Source organism: Amia ocellicauda, chromosome 9, assembly GCF_036373705.1.
Source record: "Amia ocellicauda isolate fAmiCal2 chromosome 9, fAmiCal2.hap1, whole genome shotgun sequence".
Classification (NCBI taxonomy): Eukaryota; Metazoa; Chordata; class Actinopteri; order Amiiformes; family Amiidae; genus Amia; species Amia ocellicauda.
The window spans coordinates 13,224,471-13,239,201 of NC_089858.1; the positions used below are offsets into that span (position 1 = coordinate 13,224,471).

Sequence of the window (14,731 nt, forward strand, 5' to 3'; positions counted from 1 at the left end):
GCCCCTGTAGGGTTGTGAACCCCCCTGCAGTGTCCTGGGGTCTCAGCTAGTCTGGAACGAATGTCCAGGACACCACTGGGAGTCGCCGAGGAGAATCACCGATGTTGATCTGTTCCTCTGTGCTTTTATGACACACATTGGCCTTTGTGATACAACAGCGATTTTGTGGTTATTGATTTAACATTAACCCTTCATTACCTGCCCATTATGATGTTTGAAAGTTTTTTATATGTATTAAATAATATTATTATTATTATTATTATTATTAATTCGGGGTCACTTAGAAATGTCCTTGTTTTTGAAAGAAAAGCATTTTTTTTGTCCATTCAAATAACAAATTGATCAGAAATACAGTTTAAACATTGTCAATGTTGTAAATGACTATTGTAGCTGGAAATGGACGATTTGTAATGGAATATCTACATAGACGTACAGAGGCCCATTATCAGCAACCATCAGTCCTGTGTTCCAATGGCACGTTGAGTTTGCTAATCCAAATGTATCATTTTAAAAGGCTAATTGTTCATTAGAAAACCCTTTTGCAATTATGTTAGCACAGCTGAAAACTGTTGTGCTGATTAAAGAAGCAATAAAACTGGCCTTCGTTAGACTAGTTGAGTATCTGGAGCATCAGCAATTGTGGGTTCAATTATAGGATGAAAATGACCAGAAACAAAGAACTTTCTTCTGAAACTCATCAGTCTGTTCTTGTTCTGAGAAATGAAGGCTATTCTGTGCGAGAAATTGCCAAGAAACTGATGATCTCGTACAACGCTGTGCACTACTCCCTTCACAGAACAGCGCAAACTGGCTCTAAACAGAATAGAAAGAGGAGTGGGAGGCCCCGGTGCACAACTGAGCAAGAGGACAAATACATTAGAGTGTCTAGTTTGAGAAACAGATGCCTCACAGGTCCTCAACTGGCAGCTTCATTAAATAGTACCCGCAAAACACCAGCCTCAACGTCAAGTGACGAGGCGACTCTGGGATGCTGGCCTTCTAGGCAGAGTTGCAAAGAAAAAGCCATATCTCAGACTGGCCAATAAAAAGAAAAGATTAAGATGGGCAAAAAACACAGACACTGGACAGAGGAAGATTGGAGAAAACTGTAATGGACAGACGAATCTAAGTTTGAGGTGTTCGGATCACAAAGAAGAACATTTGTGAGACACAGACCAAATGAAAAGATGCTGGAGGAGTGCTTGATGCCATCTGTCAAGCATGGTGGAGGCAATGTGATGGTCTGGGGGTGCTTTGGTGGTGGTAAAGTGGGAGATTTGTACAGAATAAAAGGGATCTTGAAGAAGGAAGGCTATCACTCCATTTTGAAACGCCATGCCATACCCTGTGGACGGTGCTTGATTGGAGCCAATTTCCTCCTACAACAGGACAATGACCCAAAGCACAGCTCCAAACTATTCAAGAACTATTTAGGGAAGAAGCAGTCAGCTGGTATTCTGTCTATAATGGAGTGGCCAGCACAGTCACCGGATCTCAACCCTATTGAGCTGTTGTGGGAGCAGCTTGACCGTATGGTAAGTAAGAAGTGCCCATCAAGCCAATCCAACTTGTGGGAGGTGCTTCAGGAAGCATGGGGTGAAATCTCCTCAGATTACCTCAACAAATGCCAGAGGTCTGCAAGGCTATAATTGCTGTGAATGGAGGATTCTTTGATGAAAGTTTGAAGGACACAATTATTATTTCAATTAAAAATCATTATTTCTAACCTTGTCAATGACTATATGTCCTATTCATTTTGCTATATTTCCTATTCAAACTCATGTCATGTAGGTTTTCATTTCTAAGTGATCCCAAACTTTTGAATACTAGTGTATATATCACAGGCCCTTATAAACATTTAATGTCTCTAGGTGCTCTCTCTATCTCCCATCCTCCCTCCCCTCTGTGTTTACAGGAGCGAAACCATCAAACAACCAGGAAGGCTGAGCTGCTCTCCACACCCATTCCCCACAAGCCGAGCGCTGGACGTGCAACAGACAGTACAGACACAGTAACCATTGTATTAAAAGGTATAGAATGGGAACCTGTGTACCAGGCTTTCCTTCTGGTCCCTCTGTTCCTGGCAGGCCTTGCAGACCCTGTCACGAGACACACATAAACACACACGCACAAATACACATCCATACAAGGACATATGTGTGCACACACACAAACACAAACACCAATCAACAAGCATGAACACACAAAAACACACATACAGAGACACACACACAGACAATTACACATGCATGCAGACATGGACATGGAGACACCGGGACACAAAAAGTCCAGATGAGGAGTTGACACATCCATCACTTTAAATACACAACTGGGACAGCTGTACTAAGAGCCAGATGTAAATCAACTCATTCTCTATAGGGGAAATGACACATGTAAGTGTGCATGTAACTAGCCATGCATGTGAAAACAGATAGATATACTCATTTTCCGTGTGCAATAGTTATAAACAGTGCTCAATATACTTCTTAGCAAACCAATAGACATTTTCAAAGTTCCAATATTTGTCTGTGCTGGAAAGAGCCCTGAGAAATGTTCTATGCTGAATTCAGTAACACTGTTACTGAGATTGTAATATACTGTATTGTATTTAATTAGGCGGTACTGTACTGTATTCTGTTCCACTGTTGATTTTGCTTCCCACTTTTTAACCACTTACCGGCACTCCTGGTATACCAGCAAGACCACGCTGTCCCATACGGCCCTGAGAGAGAGAGAGAGAGAGAGAGAGAGAGAGAGAGAGAGAGAGAATTTGCTAGGGCTTCTCGTCACCTCTTCGCCTTCCACTCAAAAATTCAAACATTTTGCAGCCAAGTTACTTTACCAAGTTACTTTACCATTATATTAACTAAATTATGAAATTATTACTGTAATGTTCGAGCGGGGTTCCTGTGAAACAGTGTGGGGGGCGGGCAGCCTTATTGCCCTGACCTCTGACACCTCACCCCTCTTTCCTCAGTACTTACCCTTGGTCCCTTTTGGCCTAGCTTCCCTGTTGGGCCGTCTGCTCCCCTGTTTCCCTGAAATGAAACCACAAGGCTTAGGCTTAGGCAGCGTTATGGGGACAGAAATAAGTGCACAGACAACCCCGCAAACCCATCTTCTGCTAATAAATGACACTAGTGATCACAAATCCATCCGCTCCTCATCTCCCATCCATGTCCCACCTCACCCCCCGCACGTGAGACTGCAAAATAGGAACTCTCACCTTGGGCCCTGGGGTGCCACTTGTTCCTGGGAGGCCAGTGTCTCCAACTTCACCCTAGAGAAAACCGCAAAAAAACCAAAACAAAAAAAGACGGAAAAGACAAAAAAACGAAAATCATTAAGAATTCGCAGCTCAAGATACGGGATGGGACTGGTGTGCACATCATTTCTAACCTGCTGACACACCACAGATGAATTACGCTGGAAAAACAACCTCTCCTCTTCAGACCACCATAACACTCAGCATCCCGGTCGCTAATAGAGGCTCATGTTCAACAACAGTGAGAGAATTTGTACAGGAACAAATGGAAGGACCTCATAAAACACAGATAGGTACCTGGATCCCCCAGGGACCAGCCTGACCCTTCGCCCCAGGGAATCCTGGGAAACCGCTTTGACCTCTGACTCCCGAAGGACCTTTGATCCCAGGAGGACCTTGGATGCCCTATAGAAAGAGAGAGTGGGGGTGAGAGAGAGAGGTCAACACAGTGAGGAGGGACAGCACATACAAGTTATTCTGAGCTCAGCAGTACTGGTAGCAATTCTGACAAAAAAACATGGTATTTAATTGAATTAAAGTTAATAAATGAAATATATGAGCTGAGTAGACTCACCCGTTCTCCTTTCTGGCCAGCATCTCCCTTCTCCCCATCGGGGGCACTGCTCCCCTGTGGACACAGCACTGCTCAGACGTGTGACACACAGGGCGGCTCAATGCTCAGCTTGCCTGACAGAACCCTCCCCCACCCCCCACATACATGCAGCAAATGAGTTGAATCAAAAGCAACAAGAACAGAAGAGTGAAGATCTTACTCTGCTACCTGGGATCCCCTTCAACCCTGGCAGACCAATGAAGCCCTGGGGCAGAGAGGGGTGGGGGGGCGTAGAGAAAGAGAGAGAGAGAGAAAGTACAGTTAGAATCAATCTGTAGGCTTCATATTATATGACAATGGCTCTATATCCTGCAATCTTAAATCAATCTGACAGTGTGGAGGTTAACTCGGTTGCTAAACCACTTGGCAATAACTAATATGAAACACATGTGTCAAAGGGGCGGGCTGCAGACACATGGTGGCCCCAGCCTCTCCCATCACAGTGATGAGTGCAGAGCAGGGCTCTACTCACATTGGGGCCCTCGAGTCCGTGGGCTCCGATGTCTCCCACAGGCCCCATCTTGCCCTGGAGTGTGGGGGACAAAAGGACATAATTCATTATTTGTATTACTTTTTATTCTTATTTATTCTTTTTATTATTTTAAGTAATACCCAAAGGCACACAGCACCAAAAGTGCTGTATTTTTAAAGGAAAAAGGAAACTGGACTAAAACTTCAGAACTTACTGTGTCCCCTTTTGGACCAGGGAGCCCGTCTTGCCCTGGCCGTCCCTGGAGGAAGAGAGACACGTGGTTGTCATAGACTGTACTGTGCTGCACCTGTGGTGTGCTTTGAATCCTGAGCGGGGGGGCCCCAACCTGCACACACTACCCTTGTGAGAAGCTCTTGGGGGGTGGGGCGTGCTTGATTTTTTTTGTTTGCAATCCAACACACACACAAAACATGCAAAATTGCACTATTGCAAAATCACAATTCAAACAATCACACACACAGCTGGCACACACACACGTTTTAGACGAGACTCTAAGATCCAAATCTAAAGGCTAAATGGCTAAATTACAGTAAATCTGAGCCATGTGAGAAAAGAAGGGGAAAAAATCAAATATAGATAGACGTGTGTGTTTTTCTAAGTGAACGGAAATCCTATCATTTCAAAATCAAGAGAGTCTGAGGTGATTCTCTGGAGGGGCAGGAGTTCTCAGACACAAGGAGCAGGGCAGTCACACAAAACTAATCTGTCATCGCAGCCAGACTTCATGGTCTCAACTGCACCACAACAGCTGTGGTGTGGAGTATGAGCAGCATGCCGGAGAGGCAGGGATGGCGGCAGGGTGAAGGGGGCAGCCAGCTCACCAGCCCGCCACCCTCAGCTCAGGAACCTCTGTACTCTGGCTGGCCTGCCCGCCTCACGATCAGTCTGGCACTTCCCAAAGGCCAGGAAAATAATGTGTTTTGTGTGTTTTATTAATGTTGGCTTACAATCAGTAACCAGTGTGAACTCATGTGCCCTGTACTGTTGCAGCTTCTGCACAGATTCTGACTGGAGCTGAGTTATCTCCCTCTCCTTGAACCTCAAACACTTGCCAGAAACAAATCATTGCAGGGTGCTCACAAATCCATTGCACAATATATATTGCTGGGAGGCATATCAATGTACACTCACCTAAAGGATTATTAGGAACACCATACTAATACTGTGTTTGACCCCCTTTCGCCTTCAGAACTGCCTTAATTCTACGTGGCATTGATTCAACAAGGTGCTGAAAGCATTCTTTAGAAATGTTGGCCCATATTGATAGGATAGCATCTTGCAGTTGATGGAGATTTGTGGGATGCACATCCAGGGCACGAAGCTCCCGTTCCACCACATCCCAAAGATGCTCTATTGGGTTGAGATCTGGTGACTGTGGGGGCCAGTTTAGTACAGTGAACTCATTGTCATGTTCAAGAAACCAATTTGAAGTGATTCGACCTTTGTGACATGGTGCATTATCCTGCTGGAAGTAGCCATCAGAGGATGGGTACATGGTGGTCATAAAGGGATGGACATGGTCAGAAACAATGCTCAGGTAGGCCGTGGCATTTAAACGATGCCCAATTGGCACTAAGGGGCCTAAAGTGTGCCAAGAAAACATCCCCCACACCATTACACCACCACCACCAGCCTGCACAGTGGTAACAAGGCATGATGGATCCATGTTCTCATTCTGTTTACGCCAAATTCTGACTCTACCATCTGAATGTCTCAACAGAAATCGAGACTCATCAGACCAGGCAACATTTTTCCAGTCTTCAACTGTCCAATTTTGGTGAGCTTGTGCAAATTGTAGCCTCTTTTTCCTATTTGTAGTGGAGATGAGTGGTACCCGGTGGGGTCTTCTGCTGTTGTAGCCCATCCGCCTCAAGGTTGTACGTGTTGTGGCTTCACAAATGCTTTGCTGCATACCTTGGTTGTAACGAGTGGTTATTTCAGTCAAAGTTGCTCTTCTATCAGCTTGAATCAGTCGGCCCACTCTGACCTCTAGCATCAACAAGGCATTTTCGCCCACAGGACTGCCGCATACTGGATGTTTTTCCCTTTTCACACCATTCTTTGTAAACCCTAGAAATGGTTGTGCGTGAAAATCCCAGTAATTGAGCAGATTGTGAAATACTCAGACCGGCCCGTCTGGCACCAACAACCATGCCACGCTCAAAATTGCTTAAATCACCTTTCTTTCCCATTCAGACATTCAGTTTGGAGTTCAGGAGATTGTCTTGACCAGGACCACACCCCTAAATGCATTGAAGCAACTGCCATGTGATTGGTTGGTTAGATAATTGCATTAATGACAAATTGAACAGGTGTTCCTAATAATCCTTTAGGTGAGTGTATATCCCACACCCATGTGTCAAGTGAGAACAAGCCCAAACCACAAGGTCGGCCTAAATCACATTGTCCTTGATTTGTGATGTCAAATGATATTAGAAGTATCGAGTCTGTCTAGTGGCTACCTAATCTCTTTACCTGTGAATGGAAAACACTAGCCACCACCTCCACCTATTATAGACATGTGGATCCTTTGCTGCCTGCACTCTGGACAGTTTAACTGGCTTAGGTAGCCCGGTTGCGGTGAAAAGACTCACCTGATGCCCCCTACCCCCAGGAGGGCCCCTCACTCCCTGCAAACCTTGAGGACCCTGTGGGTTTTGAGAGAAAAACAAAAAACACACAGAGAGGATGAAGACCACAGGCAGGATGCAGGATGGCTGAGCTTGAAAAAGGTGGGTGTTTTGAAAGGGGCGCAGATGTGTTGCACGGCATGCTCTCACCTGGGGACCCCGGGGACCAGCTGCACCAGCAGGACCCGACTCCCCCTGCAAGGCACAGTGAAATATTAATGTTAGGGGAACAAAAAAGAGCAAGCCATTCTGCACAGTGCGCTCACATCATGGCCGCCAATTCCCAATGAATTAATGTTTGAATCCCGTCTGGTTGCACTTCCTCCGAGCTCTGATGTAAATCGCATGAATGACAGATCAGGTGAGGGTTCAGGGTTCAGGGCTACAGACTAGGGTCGAATATTAGAGGCTAATGCGTGGGATTAGCATCAGAGCTGAGCCAGTATGGGGATATCATTCCTATGACACTCACACATTCATCCATTAGGAATTTACAGCCATGTGTTACAGGGTGACCCAGTGTTGTTGCCCCTCTTTCCCCCCCCGACAGCTGTTGGGGCAGCTCACTCACCTGGGAGCCGTTGACACCCTGGACGCCCACATCTCCTGTCGGGCCTGCTGCTCCCTACAGACAGGACAGAGGTACAGGACAGACAGTACAGGAGAGGACAAGCAAAACAGATAGCACAGAAAGACAGGATGAAGAAACGCATCACTGTCACACAAAACTCTGCAACACTGCTGTCTTACTGCATTCATTGATCCAACTGATGAATATATTTAGCCGGACAGAGGTGATGAGGACTGCAGTAGGTTAGAGCTGATGTGCCTGAATCCAGAACCAGAAGTCTATAACTAAGATCTGATTCTGCCGGGAGTAGCCTTAGGTCAGCAAAGTGGACTGAGTCAGCTGGTGTCTATTATTATTTTAAAATTATCCACAATTCCTCTGAGAGCCAAGAAAAATGTACAGCACATTTTATCCATCAACTAGAGGCCCCTGCAAACCATGTGTGTCACTCCCCGACTCACAATCCCCCAATCCCCCACCCTGCCTTCACTGTGTCTGGAGATCAAACGCACAGTGTGCTCCTACCCTGAACCCCCTGAACTCGCCTCGTCGCACTGCACTGCACTCACCATAACCCCTGGGGGGCCGCCTGGTCCCACTGCGCCACACTCCCCCTGGAAGAAAAATGCACACACGCACACACACGCACACACAGACATACATAGGGTCACTCAATATTGTTTCCACAGGACTGCACACATGAACACTTCTGCCCCATTCATGTTGGCCACTGAACTTGATGCACTGCTTAACTGTTCTACACGAAACAAGGTAGGTCGTGAAAAACAAACAAACAAATTAAAGTGACAAGCACATCCCCCTCATAGGGTCAGTTTCAGGCTTTTTTTTTTTAAAACACCACAAACAAGATCTCACAAGGTTTAGGCATCCCCCACAGTGCAACTCATTCATAAGGTGTGCTGATTTCAAGTTTGCAACATGGTTCAGACATCCTGCCTGGCCATGTGGTCCGCTGTACTACACAGACACACTACATGTATATAAGTTCATGCTTGACCTGGTAAAGAAACAGTCATGGTTACTCACAGGTTGTCCCAGTGGCCCTTGCAATCCTGGTGGCCCTCTGTTGCCCTGTGGGCCCTGGAGTAGAATATGAGGAGATGGACAAGAGGGAGATTATTATAGACAGCACAGTGGAGGAACTTGGCACAAGGCATAGAATAAACTGGACATGAAGTAGAGAGGTCAACATGCAGGAGGAGACCGTTAAAAGCTTCAGAAGCTAGGTCAAGGGCTTTATGTTGAGGGCAGGGTCTAGATGTTATTCCTTTGGTTTAAATAACAGACAGACAGATGGCAGGTGGGGACAGCGAGGCATAGAGACAGACATAGAGACGGACAAAGAGACTGTCAACTCACAGGCAGACCCACAGGACCCGGCAGCCCAGCCTCGCCCTCTGACCCCTGAGAGAGAGATACAAACAGGTAAAACGTCACTCGCCAATCCAGCAGCGAAAGAGGCTGTTTTTTTTTCTTGCATTCAGAAAAACACTGTTTTGTCACAGAGATTCTCTTAAACACTGAGGAGGATACATTTCTGTATTCACCCACTCCCACACGCTGTCTTTTAGAGGGGTGTGAAAAATAGCAGCTTGTTTTGTCAGGTTTACAAAAATAATAAGTCTAATAATAACAACATAAATAACCTTCGTAGTGAAGGTTCTACACTGTATTCACTGTATAGCACTCTCACTGCATGTTTAACTGCTGTACTTCCTTCTGAACAACAGAGGGCAGCATTGGATTATCTTCCTGAGAAGAGTGAACTTTCCTTTAATTCACTGGGTACAGTTACACTTGTTCATTGAAAGATTGACTACCTCTGAGTTTACATTGTATTGGGTTATACTGTTGAAACACTGATACAGTCATTGGACTGGTGCAGGCTCCCATAATGCAGTCCGACTCCATTTAATCATATTTCTCGGGTGTCTCACTGTGTTTTGTCACTAGCTATAGCAGAACAAGGTTAATCCGTTAACAATTTAATTACCTTCTTGCCTTTCTCCCCTTTGTCTCCAGGGGGCCCTGTTTCTCCAAAGAAACCCTTCAAAATTAAAAAATTAAAAAAACAGACAAAATTATTAAATCCACCTTGAAATACTTCCCTGTTTCAATTTGCAAACTTTAAACAAATGCCGACATTTTCAAGAACACTTCTTACTTCACCCATAGTAGTAGTGTATGTATGTCGTTAAAATGTCATAGACAGCAATGGCGTATCGTAGGGACAGGGGGCGTGTTGAATGGGGATGGGCAGGGGCGTAGAGGACGGGGGCATGTCATATGGGGACAAGCGTGGTGTCATAGGGGACAGGAGCATGTCATAGGAGGCAAGTATAAATAAGTAAATTAAATAAATAAAAAAATAAATAGATCATTTAAGATGGAAGGTAGTTGCTTTTCAGATAAATCCTGTGATTAAAGTGTCTTTAATACAATGACTAAAGCAGTAATAAAGAGATTGAGCTCTGAGCTAAGTAAACTGGTTAAATCCAGATAACTGGAATAGCTCACATACTGGAAGGGGGAGAGCGGTGGTGAGGTGCTGCAGTAATGAGCTTCATACAATCTCTGGAGACTCTGTGCCTGTGAATTCCCGCTCTGGAAGTTATCAATTATTGACCTATATAACAATATAGCCAACACCGGGAACTGAATCCCCTCAGTCTTGAGAGAGTGGACGTTTGCAGACAGAGGGGGTTTTCAATTCAAAGCATGCACAAGCATAAAGAAAGGTGTGCAGGTTTGAGGTTTTTGGAAATACATGATATAGAGATTTAAATAAAGTGAAGTAAAGACTGTCTGCGTGAAGAAATTAAGAGATGGTTACATTTCAGGACTGGCAACAGGTGAAGGCTCTGGACCTTGGAATTTGGACAAATCTACACAGTTAAAGCGGACTGTTGTGGGTTCCTAAGATTAGGCTTCAGGGACAACGAGCAACTGAGCAGCTGATCGAACTGACGGTGGGACAGCTGCACTCCTCTCAGGAGCAGAGAGCTCGTGTCGTGTTCACATGCCACACAGAGCCCTGCAGCACCACGCTTCCACACAGCAGACAGTCCACCTCGCCAACACCGCCAGTGGAGGGAGCAGATTCAGAGAGGCATTGCTGAATCACAGGCATGTCCGCAACCTCTCCCACACACTCTTCCACACAGGAAGATGAAGGCTGGCTGACGTTTCCACTGCCGAACCCCTTATCTGGTGCGGTTTGTGTAGATCTTATCTTAGTCTAATTGGATTTAGTTTAGATTGAAAATGGGGTGGGGCTCTGGCTGTCTTCTCCGCATCGATGGGTGATCTGAGGAGGTACAGATTGTAAGGAGAAAGTGATCGTCCTCACTCACCTCATCCCCCTTCTCTCCTTTGTGTCCCGTTTCCCCTTTATAACCCTTAGGGCCCTAAAAGACACGAATGAGACACAATCAAAGACACAAACATAAACAATAACCATGTGTTGGTTTGGTGTTGAATGATCATTTACACTCTTGTTTAGGGCCAGACTTGATAAACTCCTCATCCTCAGCGGCTGCGTGACGATAGGACACATGGAAGGGCACAGAGAGTCCGCAAATCTCACCGGCAACCTTGGACCTTACCTGTGGGCCTGGCATCCCCGGAGGCCCTGGAGACCCGTTGACCCCGTGAACTCCATCTGACCCCGGATACCCAGCCTGGCCGGACACGCCCCTCAGACCTGGGTCGCCCTACCGGGGGAATGGAGAAGGCAGTGTCAAGAGCAGAGCACCCGCACAGAACCAGAGGGACACTTTGAGAGAGAGAGAGAAAGAAGGAAGTTGGGAAGGTTGTCTTGGAGACACCAGATGCTCAGTCCTGCAGGACAAGCCGTCAGGGTGTTTGACTATTACACACCACTGGGGCACAGTCTGAAAATTAATTAGCCTGTCGAAGGGCAGGTTGTGAGGGGTAGGCCACACTGCGGCAGAGGGTTGCAGAGTGTCTGGGGTAATTATTTCCTGCTGTCTAAATGGTCAGGCCTGCAGTGTCGCGGCAGCAGCGAAATGTGTTGAGAGTTAAGTGTAATTACAGCTCATTTCCTCCCATGCTTAAGCCCAGGCCCTGGAGGGACAGAGAGACAATGTGTTACATCAGTTGGAATAGCCTGCAGAACCACAGCAGCGTTTTATAATTCACGACCTGCATCTGTACAGTTTGGATAGAATGGAACCAGTTAATTTTTTTTGTTTGAAGGATTAAAACTCCAGTCACTTTGATAAAATGGACAATGAAACGCCCCCGCAGCACCGTTCCAGTTCAGATTGAAAACCCTGTTATAAATAAAATAAAATAGGAGTACCATATAGCCTCTGCGCCCAGGAAGCCCCCTCTCGCCGGGATCTCCAGGAACACCCTAGAGGAGAGGATGGAGAAATCAGGTATTACCGGAACACTGTTACTAAGAAGTCACATTTTTTTAAATGGTTTTAAAGTTTGTAAATAAATAAATAAATCATTGTACAATTAATTCCGTCTCACAAATCCGTACACCTGAGCTCAGCTGCAATGCAGATGTATGACATGGAAAGTGTCCGTCACATTGGGTTATTGCCCAATCTATATCTCCATAGCACACCATAGCACATGCACTGTGTCTGTGTGCGCCTGTGAGCATCATTGTGCACATCTGCGCGCATCTGTTCGAGCCTCACTGTGTTTGCCTGTGTTTTGTAGTAGTGTGTGGTGGCGGCGTGGACACTTACTGGGGGCCCTGGCTTCCCAAATTCGCCAGCTGGTCCTGGAGGCCCCTGCTCCCTCTGAAAACAACTCGGAAAGAGGAGAGCACAGTCAGCACACAGCACGGACGCAGAATGGACACACAAGCATGACTGGCAATTGTCCACATTCAGCTTCATGGCTGATGCTCCTGCCCTCACACACACTCACGCTCGGATCAGTACTTACCGGCCAGCCCGCTTGCAGCAACTGGAAGAATGACGTTTGCTGGAATAAAGCAAAAACACACAAGAAGTTATATATAATAAGGAATTCCCTAAAAGTCAGATAGTATTGGCATGTAATAGGAAGGCTGTGACATAAACACAGGGGGGAATGAGAGAGACTGGGGCAAGGTGGAGGTGGGAGAGGGAGGACTGAGGAGGAGGCTCAGTAAACCCTCCATAGAACCGCAGGTGAGGGACACAGGACGCTGCCTTCCTCCCGTTTACCATAAAACATAAACCATGGGACACAAACACAATAATAATAAATAAACGAGTAAATAAATAAATAAAAACAGCGCAATCTTTTGTGCTGTAAAGCCTAGTTCACAGAGAGGTGGTGAATGCGTTTATTTTCCTCTGCCTTTCAATCCAGCACTTTGGGGGTTTGAACATCTGTTTGACCACCTGCCCTGGCGATGCCCCTCCAAACACAACACCTGGCTCCAGCAGCAGCGCTCAGACTGCCCCCCAGGACTCTGCAGCAGCCAGAGAGGACTGGTAGGACACATCTGGAAACACCCAGTCAGTGTCTGTGGTGGGCTGTAATCGCCAATGCCCCGGCAAGTGCCTGACCCTCAAACAATGCATTCATCTCTCTCTGGATTACGTTATGTACAGAGCGGAAGGCGGACTGAGATTCCTGTGCTGCTTCCCTTGTAAAATTATTTAAGGGCTCCTTGGCTTCTCAGGGGCCGGTGTCTCATCACAGTCATGGAGAGTTTTAAAGCCCTGTAAGTGTGGATGACCGATCTTAAAACTGGTTGATTCCGACGCAGGCGTCAGAATGTTTCCAGATCTCATTCTTTGGAAGAGTCCATCTTTGCCAGAGCACTCTGCACTCGACCTGTTCGGTGCTTAAAATAGGTCATACAGGAAACACAGAGCCGGGGCAGTCAGGCGAGACTCCGAGCATTACTGTGAATAATCTGCTCTGATGCAACTCAATGAAACAGAGTATCTTGTGTAGAGAAGAGAGCTGCCCTGACTGGTGACTGCCCTCTGCAACTGCTTTCAATTACTGCATGCTGGCTTTGCTCATGGATGTGGTCTTTGACAAAGCTGAAATTTACTTTCAGAAATAGAATGAAAGGAAGCCTAATGAGAATGCTATGAAGACCGACGGGGCGAGTCTTCCAGCCAGCTTGGCTGCCTTGCACAGCCCAGTTTGCGTGTTGCTCCGATGCAATTTCCGGGAAACCGGGGGTGGCATCTTCCACTTATAGCCCGAGCAGCGCAGCATTAGACAGCAGTGATGGCCACCGCTATCACCCACTGCCTTGGAAGACTTTCCTCTGTAAGGCTCTGCTATAAATAAATGTGTACCTATATATACACACACATATATATTTATATACAAGAACAAATGAGGACAGATGACGGAATAAACCAAGCAGAAATTGTCAGGACAGATTCACATGCCATAATCCAGACCAGTTTTCTTGTTTTTGCTTCACTCGAGTATCACAGGACAGAATAAAGACTGATGATTATTGAGCCCTAGGGCTGACTGATTGTTAATTGAAGATTTGGAGGTTTCAGAAAAAATGTAAGTTTATAAAACAACAAAAAAACAAAAACATCTGTTCAGGGTACATTTGCATGTTACATAGGTTACATTTAGGTGTCAATCTTGAGTATTGAGTGATTTAGTTCGCTTTGGCACCGAAATTAAAATAAGTGATAAGATTATGGTTCCATTTTGGTCTGGGCTGGGATCAGGGGTAGAGTCCCAGTGAACTGTAGTTAGGTTTGGGGGTTGTGTTTCTACTTGGTTTGCTGAATCGCACATATATGCACATGGGCTTAGCTTAAAATGTAAGTCTTGGCTAGGGTTGGGGTTTGGACTTAAAGTGGGGCAAGTATACTAAGGATATAATTCATAGTTATAGTGTTATAGTGAATATCTCTCCGTGTTTTCCGATGCCAGCTGGATATGCAGTATTTGAATGATGACAGCAGGGGGCAACCACACCACCGTGGTTCCAGAAGTGAAGTTTCGGACTCACCCGGAACGCCGCCCATTCCTCCTCCGTGTTCCGCCACAGGTACAGGCTGGGCAACCCTGCTGGTCCTGGGGGACCCGGCTGACCAGTTGGCCCGGTCCGGCCCATTATGCCCCGAATGCCCTGCAAACACACACCCGCAGTCAGCACACGGGTAAAAACGACAAC

At 46.2% G+C, this 14,731-nt stretch overlaps 1 protein-coding gene across 1 annotated transcript in view; it reads right to left on the reverse strand.

The window, feature by feature from the left end:
* Positions 1-279: 279 nt before the first annotated feature.
* Positions 280-14,731, reverse strand: part of LOC136758673 (collagen alpha-1(XI) chain-like) — a 73,230-nt gene continuing 58,778 nt past the window's right edge. The window contains exons 9-30 of the mRNA XM_066713240.1: positions 14,567-14,686; positions 12,523-12,561; positions 12,321-12,374; positions 11,918-11,971; positions 11,199-11,306; positions 10,947-11,000; positions 9,587-9,640; positions 8,953-8,997; positions 8,620-8,673; positions 8,142-8,186; positions 7,573-7,626; positions 7,152-7,196; positions 6,966-7,019; positions 4,565-4,609; positions 4,351-4,404; positions 4,039-4,083; positions 3,840-3,893; positions 3,563-3,670; positions 3,227-3,280; positions 2,985-3,038; positions 2,678-2,722; positions 280-2,099 (exon numbers count right to left, since the gene is read on the reverse strand). Coding sequence (XP_066569337.1) covers positions 1,881-2,099; positions 2,678-2,722; positions 2,985-3,038; positions 3,227-3,280; positions 3,563-3,670; positions 3,840-3,893; positions 4,039-4,083; positions 4,351-4,404; positions 4,565-4,609; positions 6,966-7,019; positions 7,152-7,196; positions 7,573-7,626; positions 8,142-8,186; positions 8,620-8,673; positions 8,953-8,997; positions 9,587-9,640; positions 10,947-11,000; positions 11,199-11,306; positions 11,918-11,971; positions 12,321-12,374; positions 12,523-12,561; positions 14,567-14,686 — 1,458 coding nt within the window. The 3' untranslated portion in view covers positions 280-1,880. The remainder of the gene's footprint in view (positions 2,100-2,677; positions 2,723-2,984; positions 3,039-3,226; positions 3,281-3,562; positions 3,671-3,839; positions 3,894-4,038; positions 4,084-4,350; positions 4,405-4,564; positions 4,610-6,965; positions 7,020-7,151; positions 7,197-7,572; positions 7,627-8,141; positions 8,187-8,619; positions 8,674-8,952; positions 8,998-9,586; positions 9,641-10,946; positions 11,001-11,198; positions 11,307-11,917; positions 11,972-12,320; positions 12,375-12,522; positions 12,562-14,566; positions 14,687-14,731) is intronic.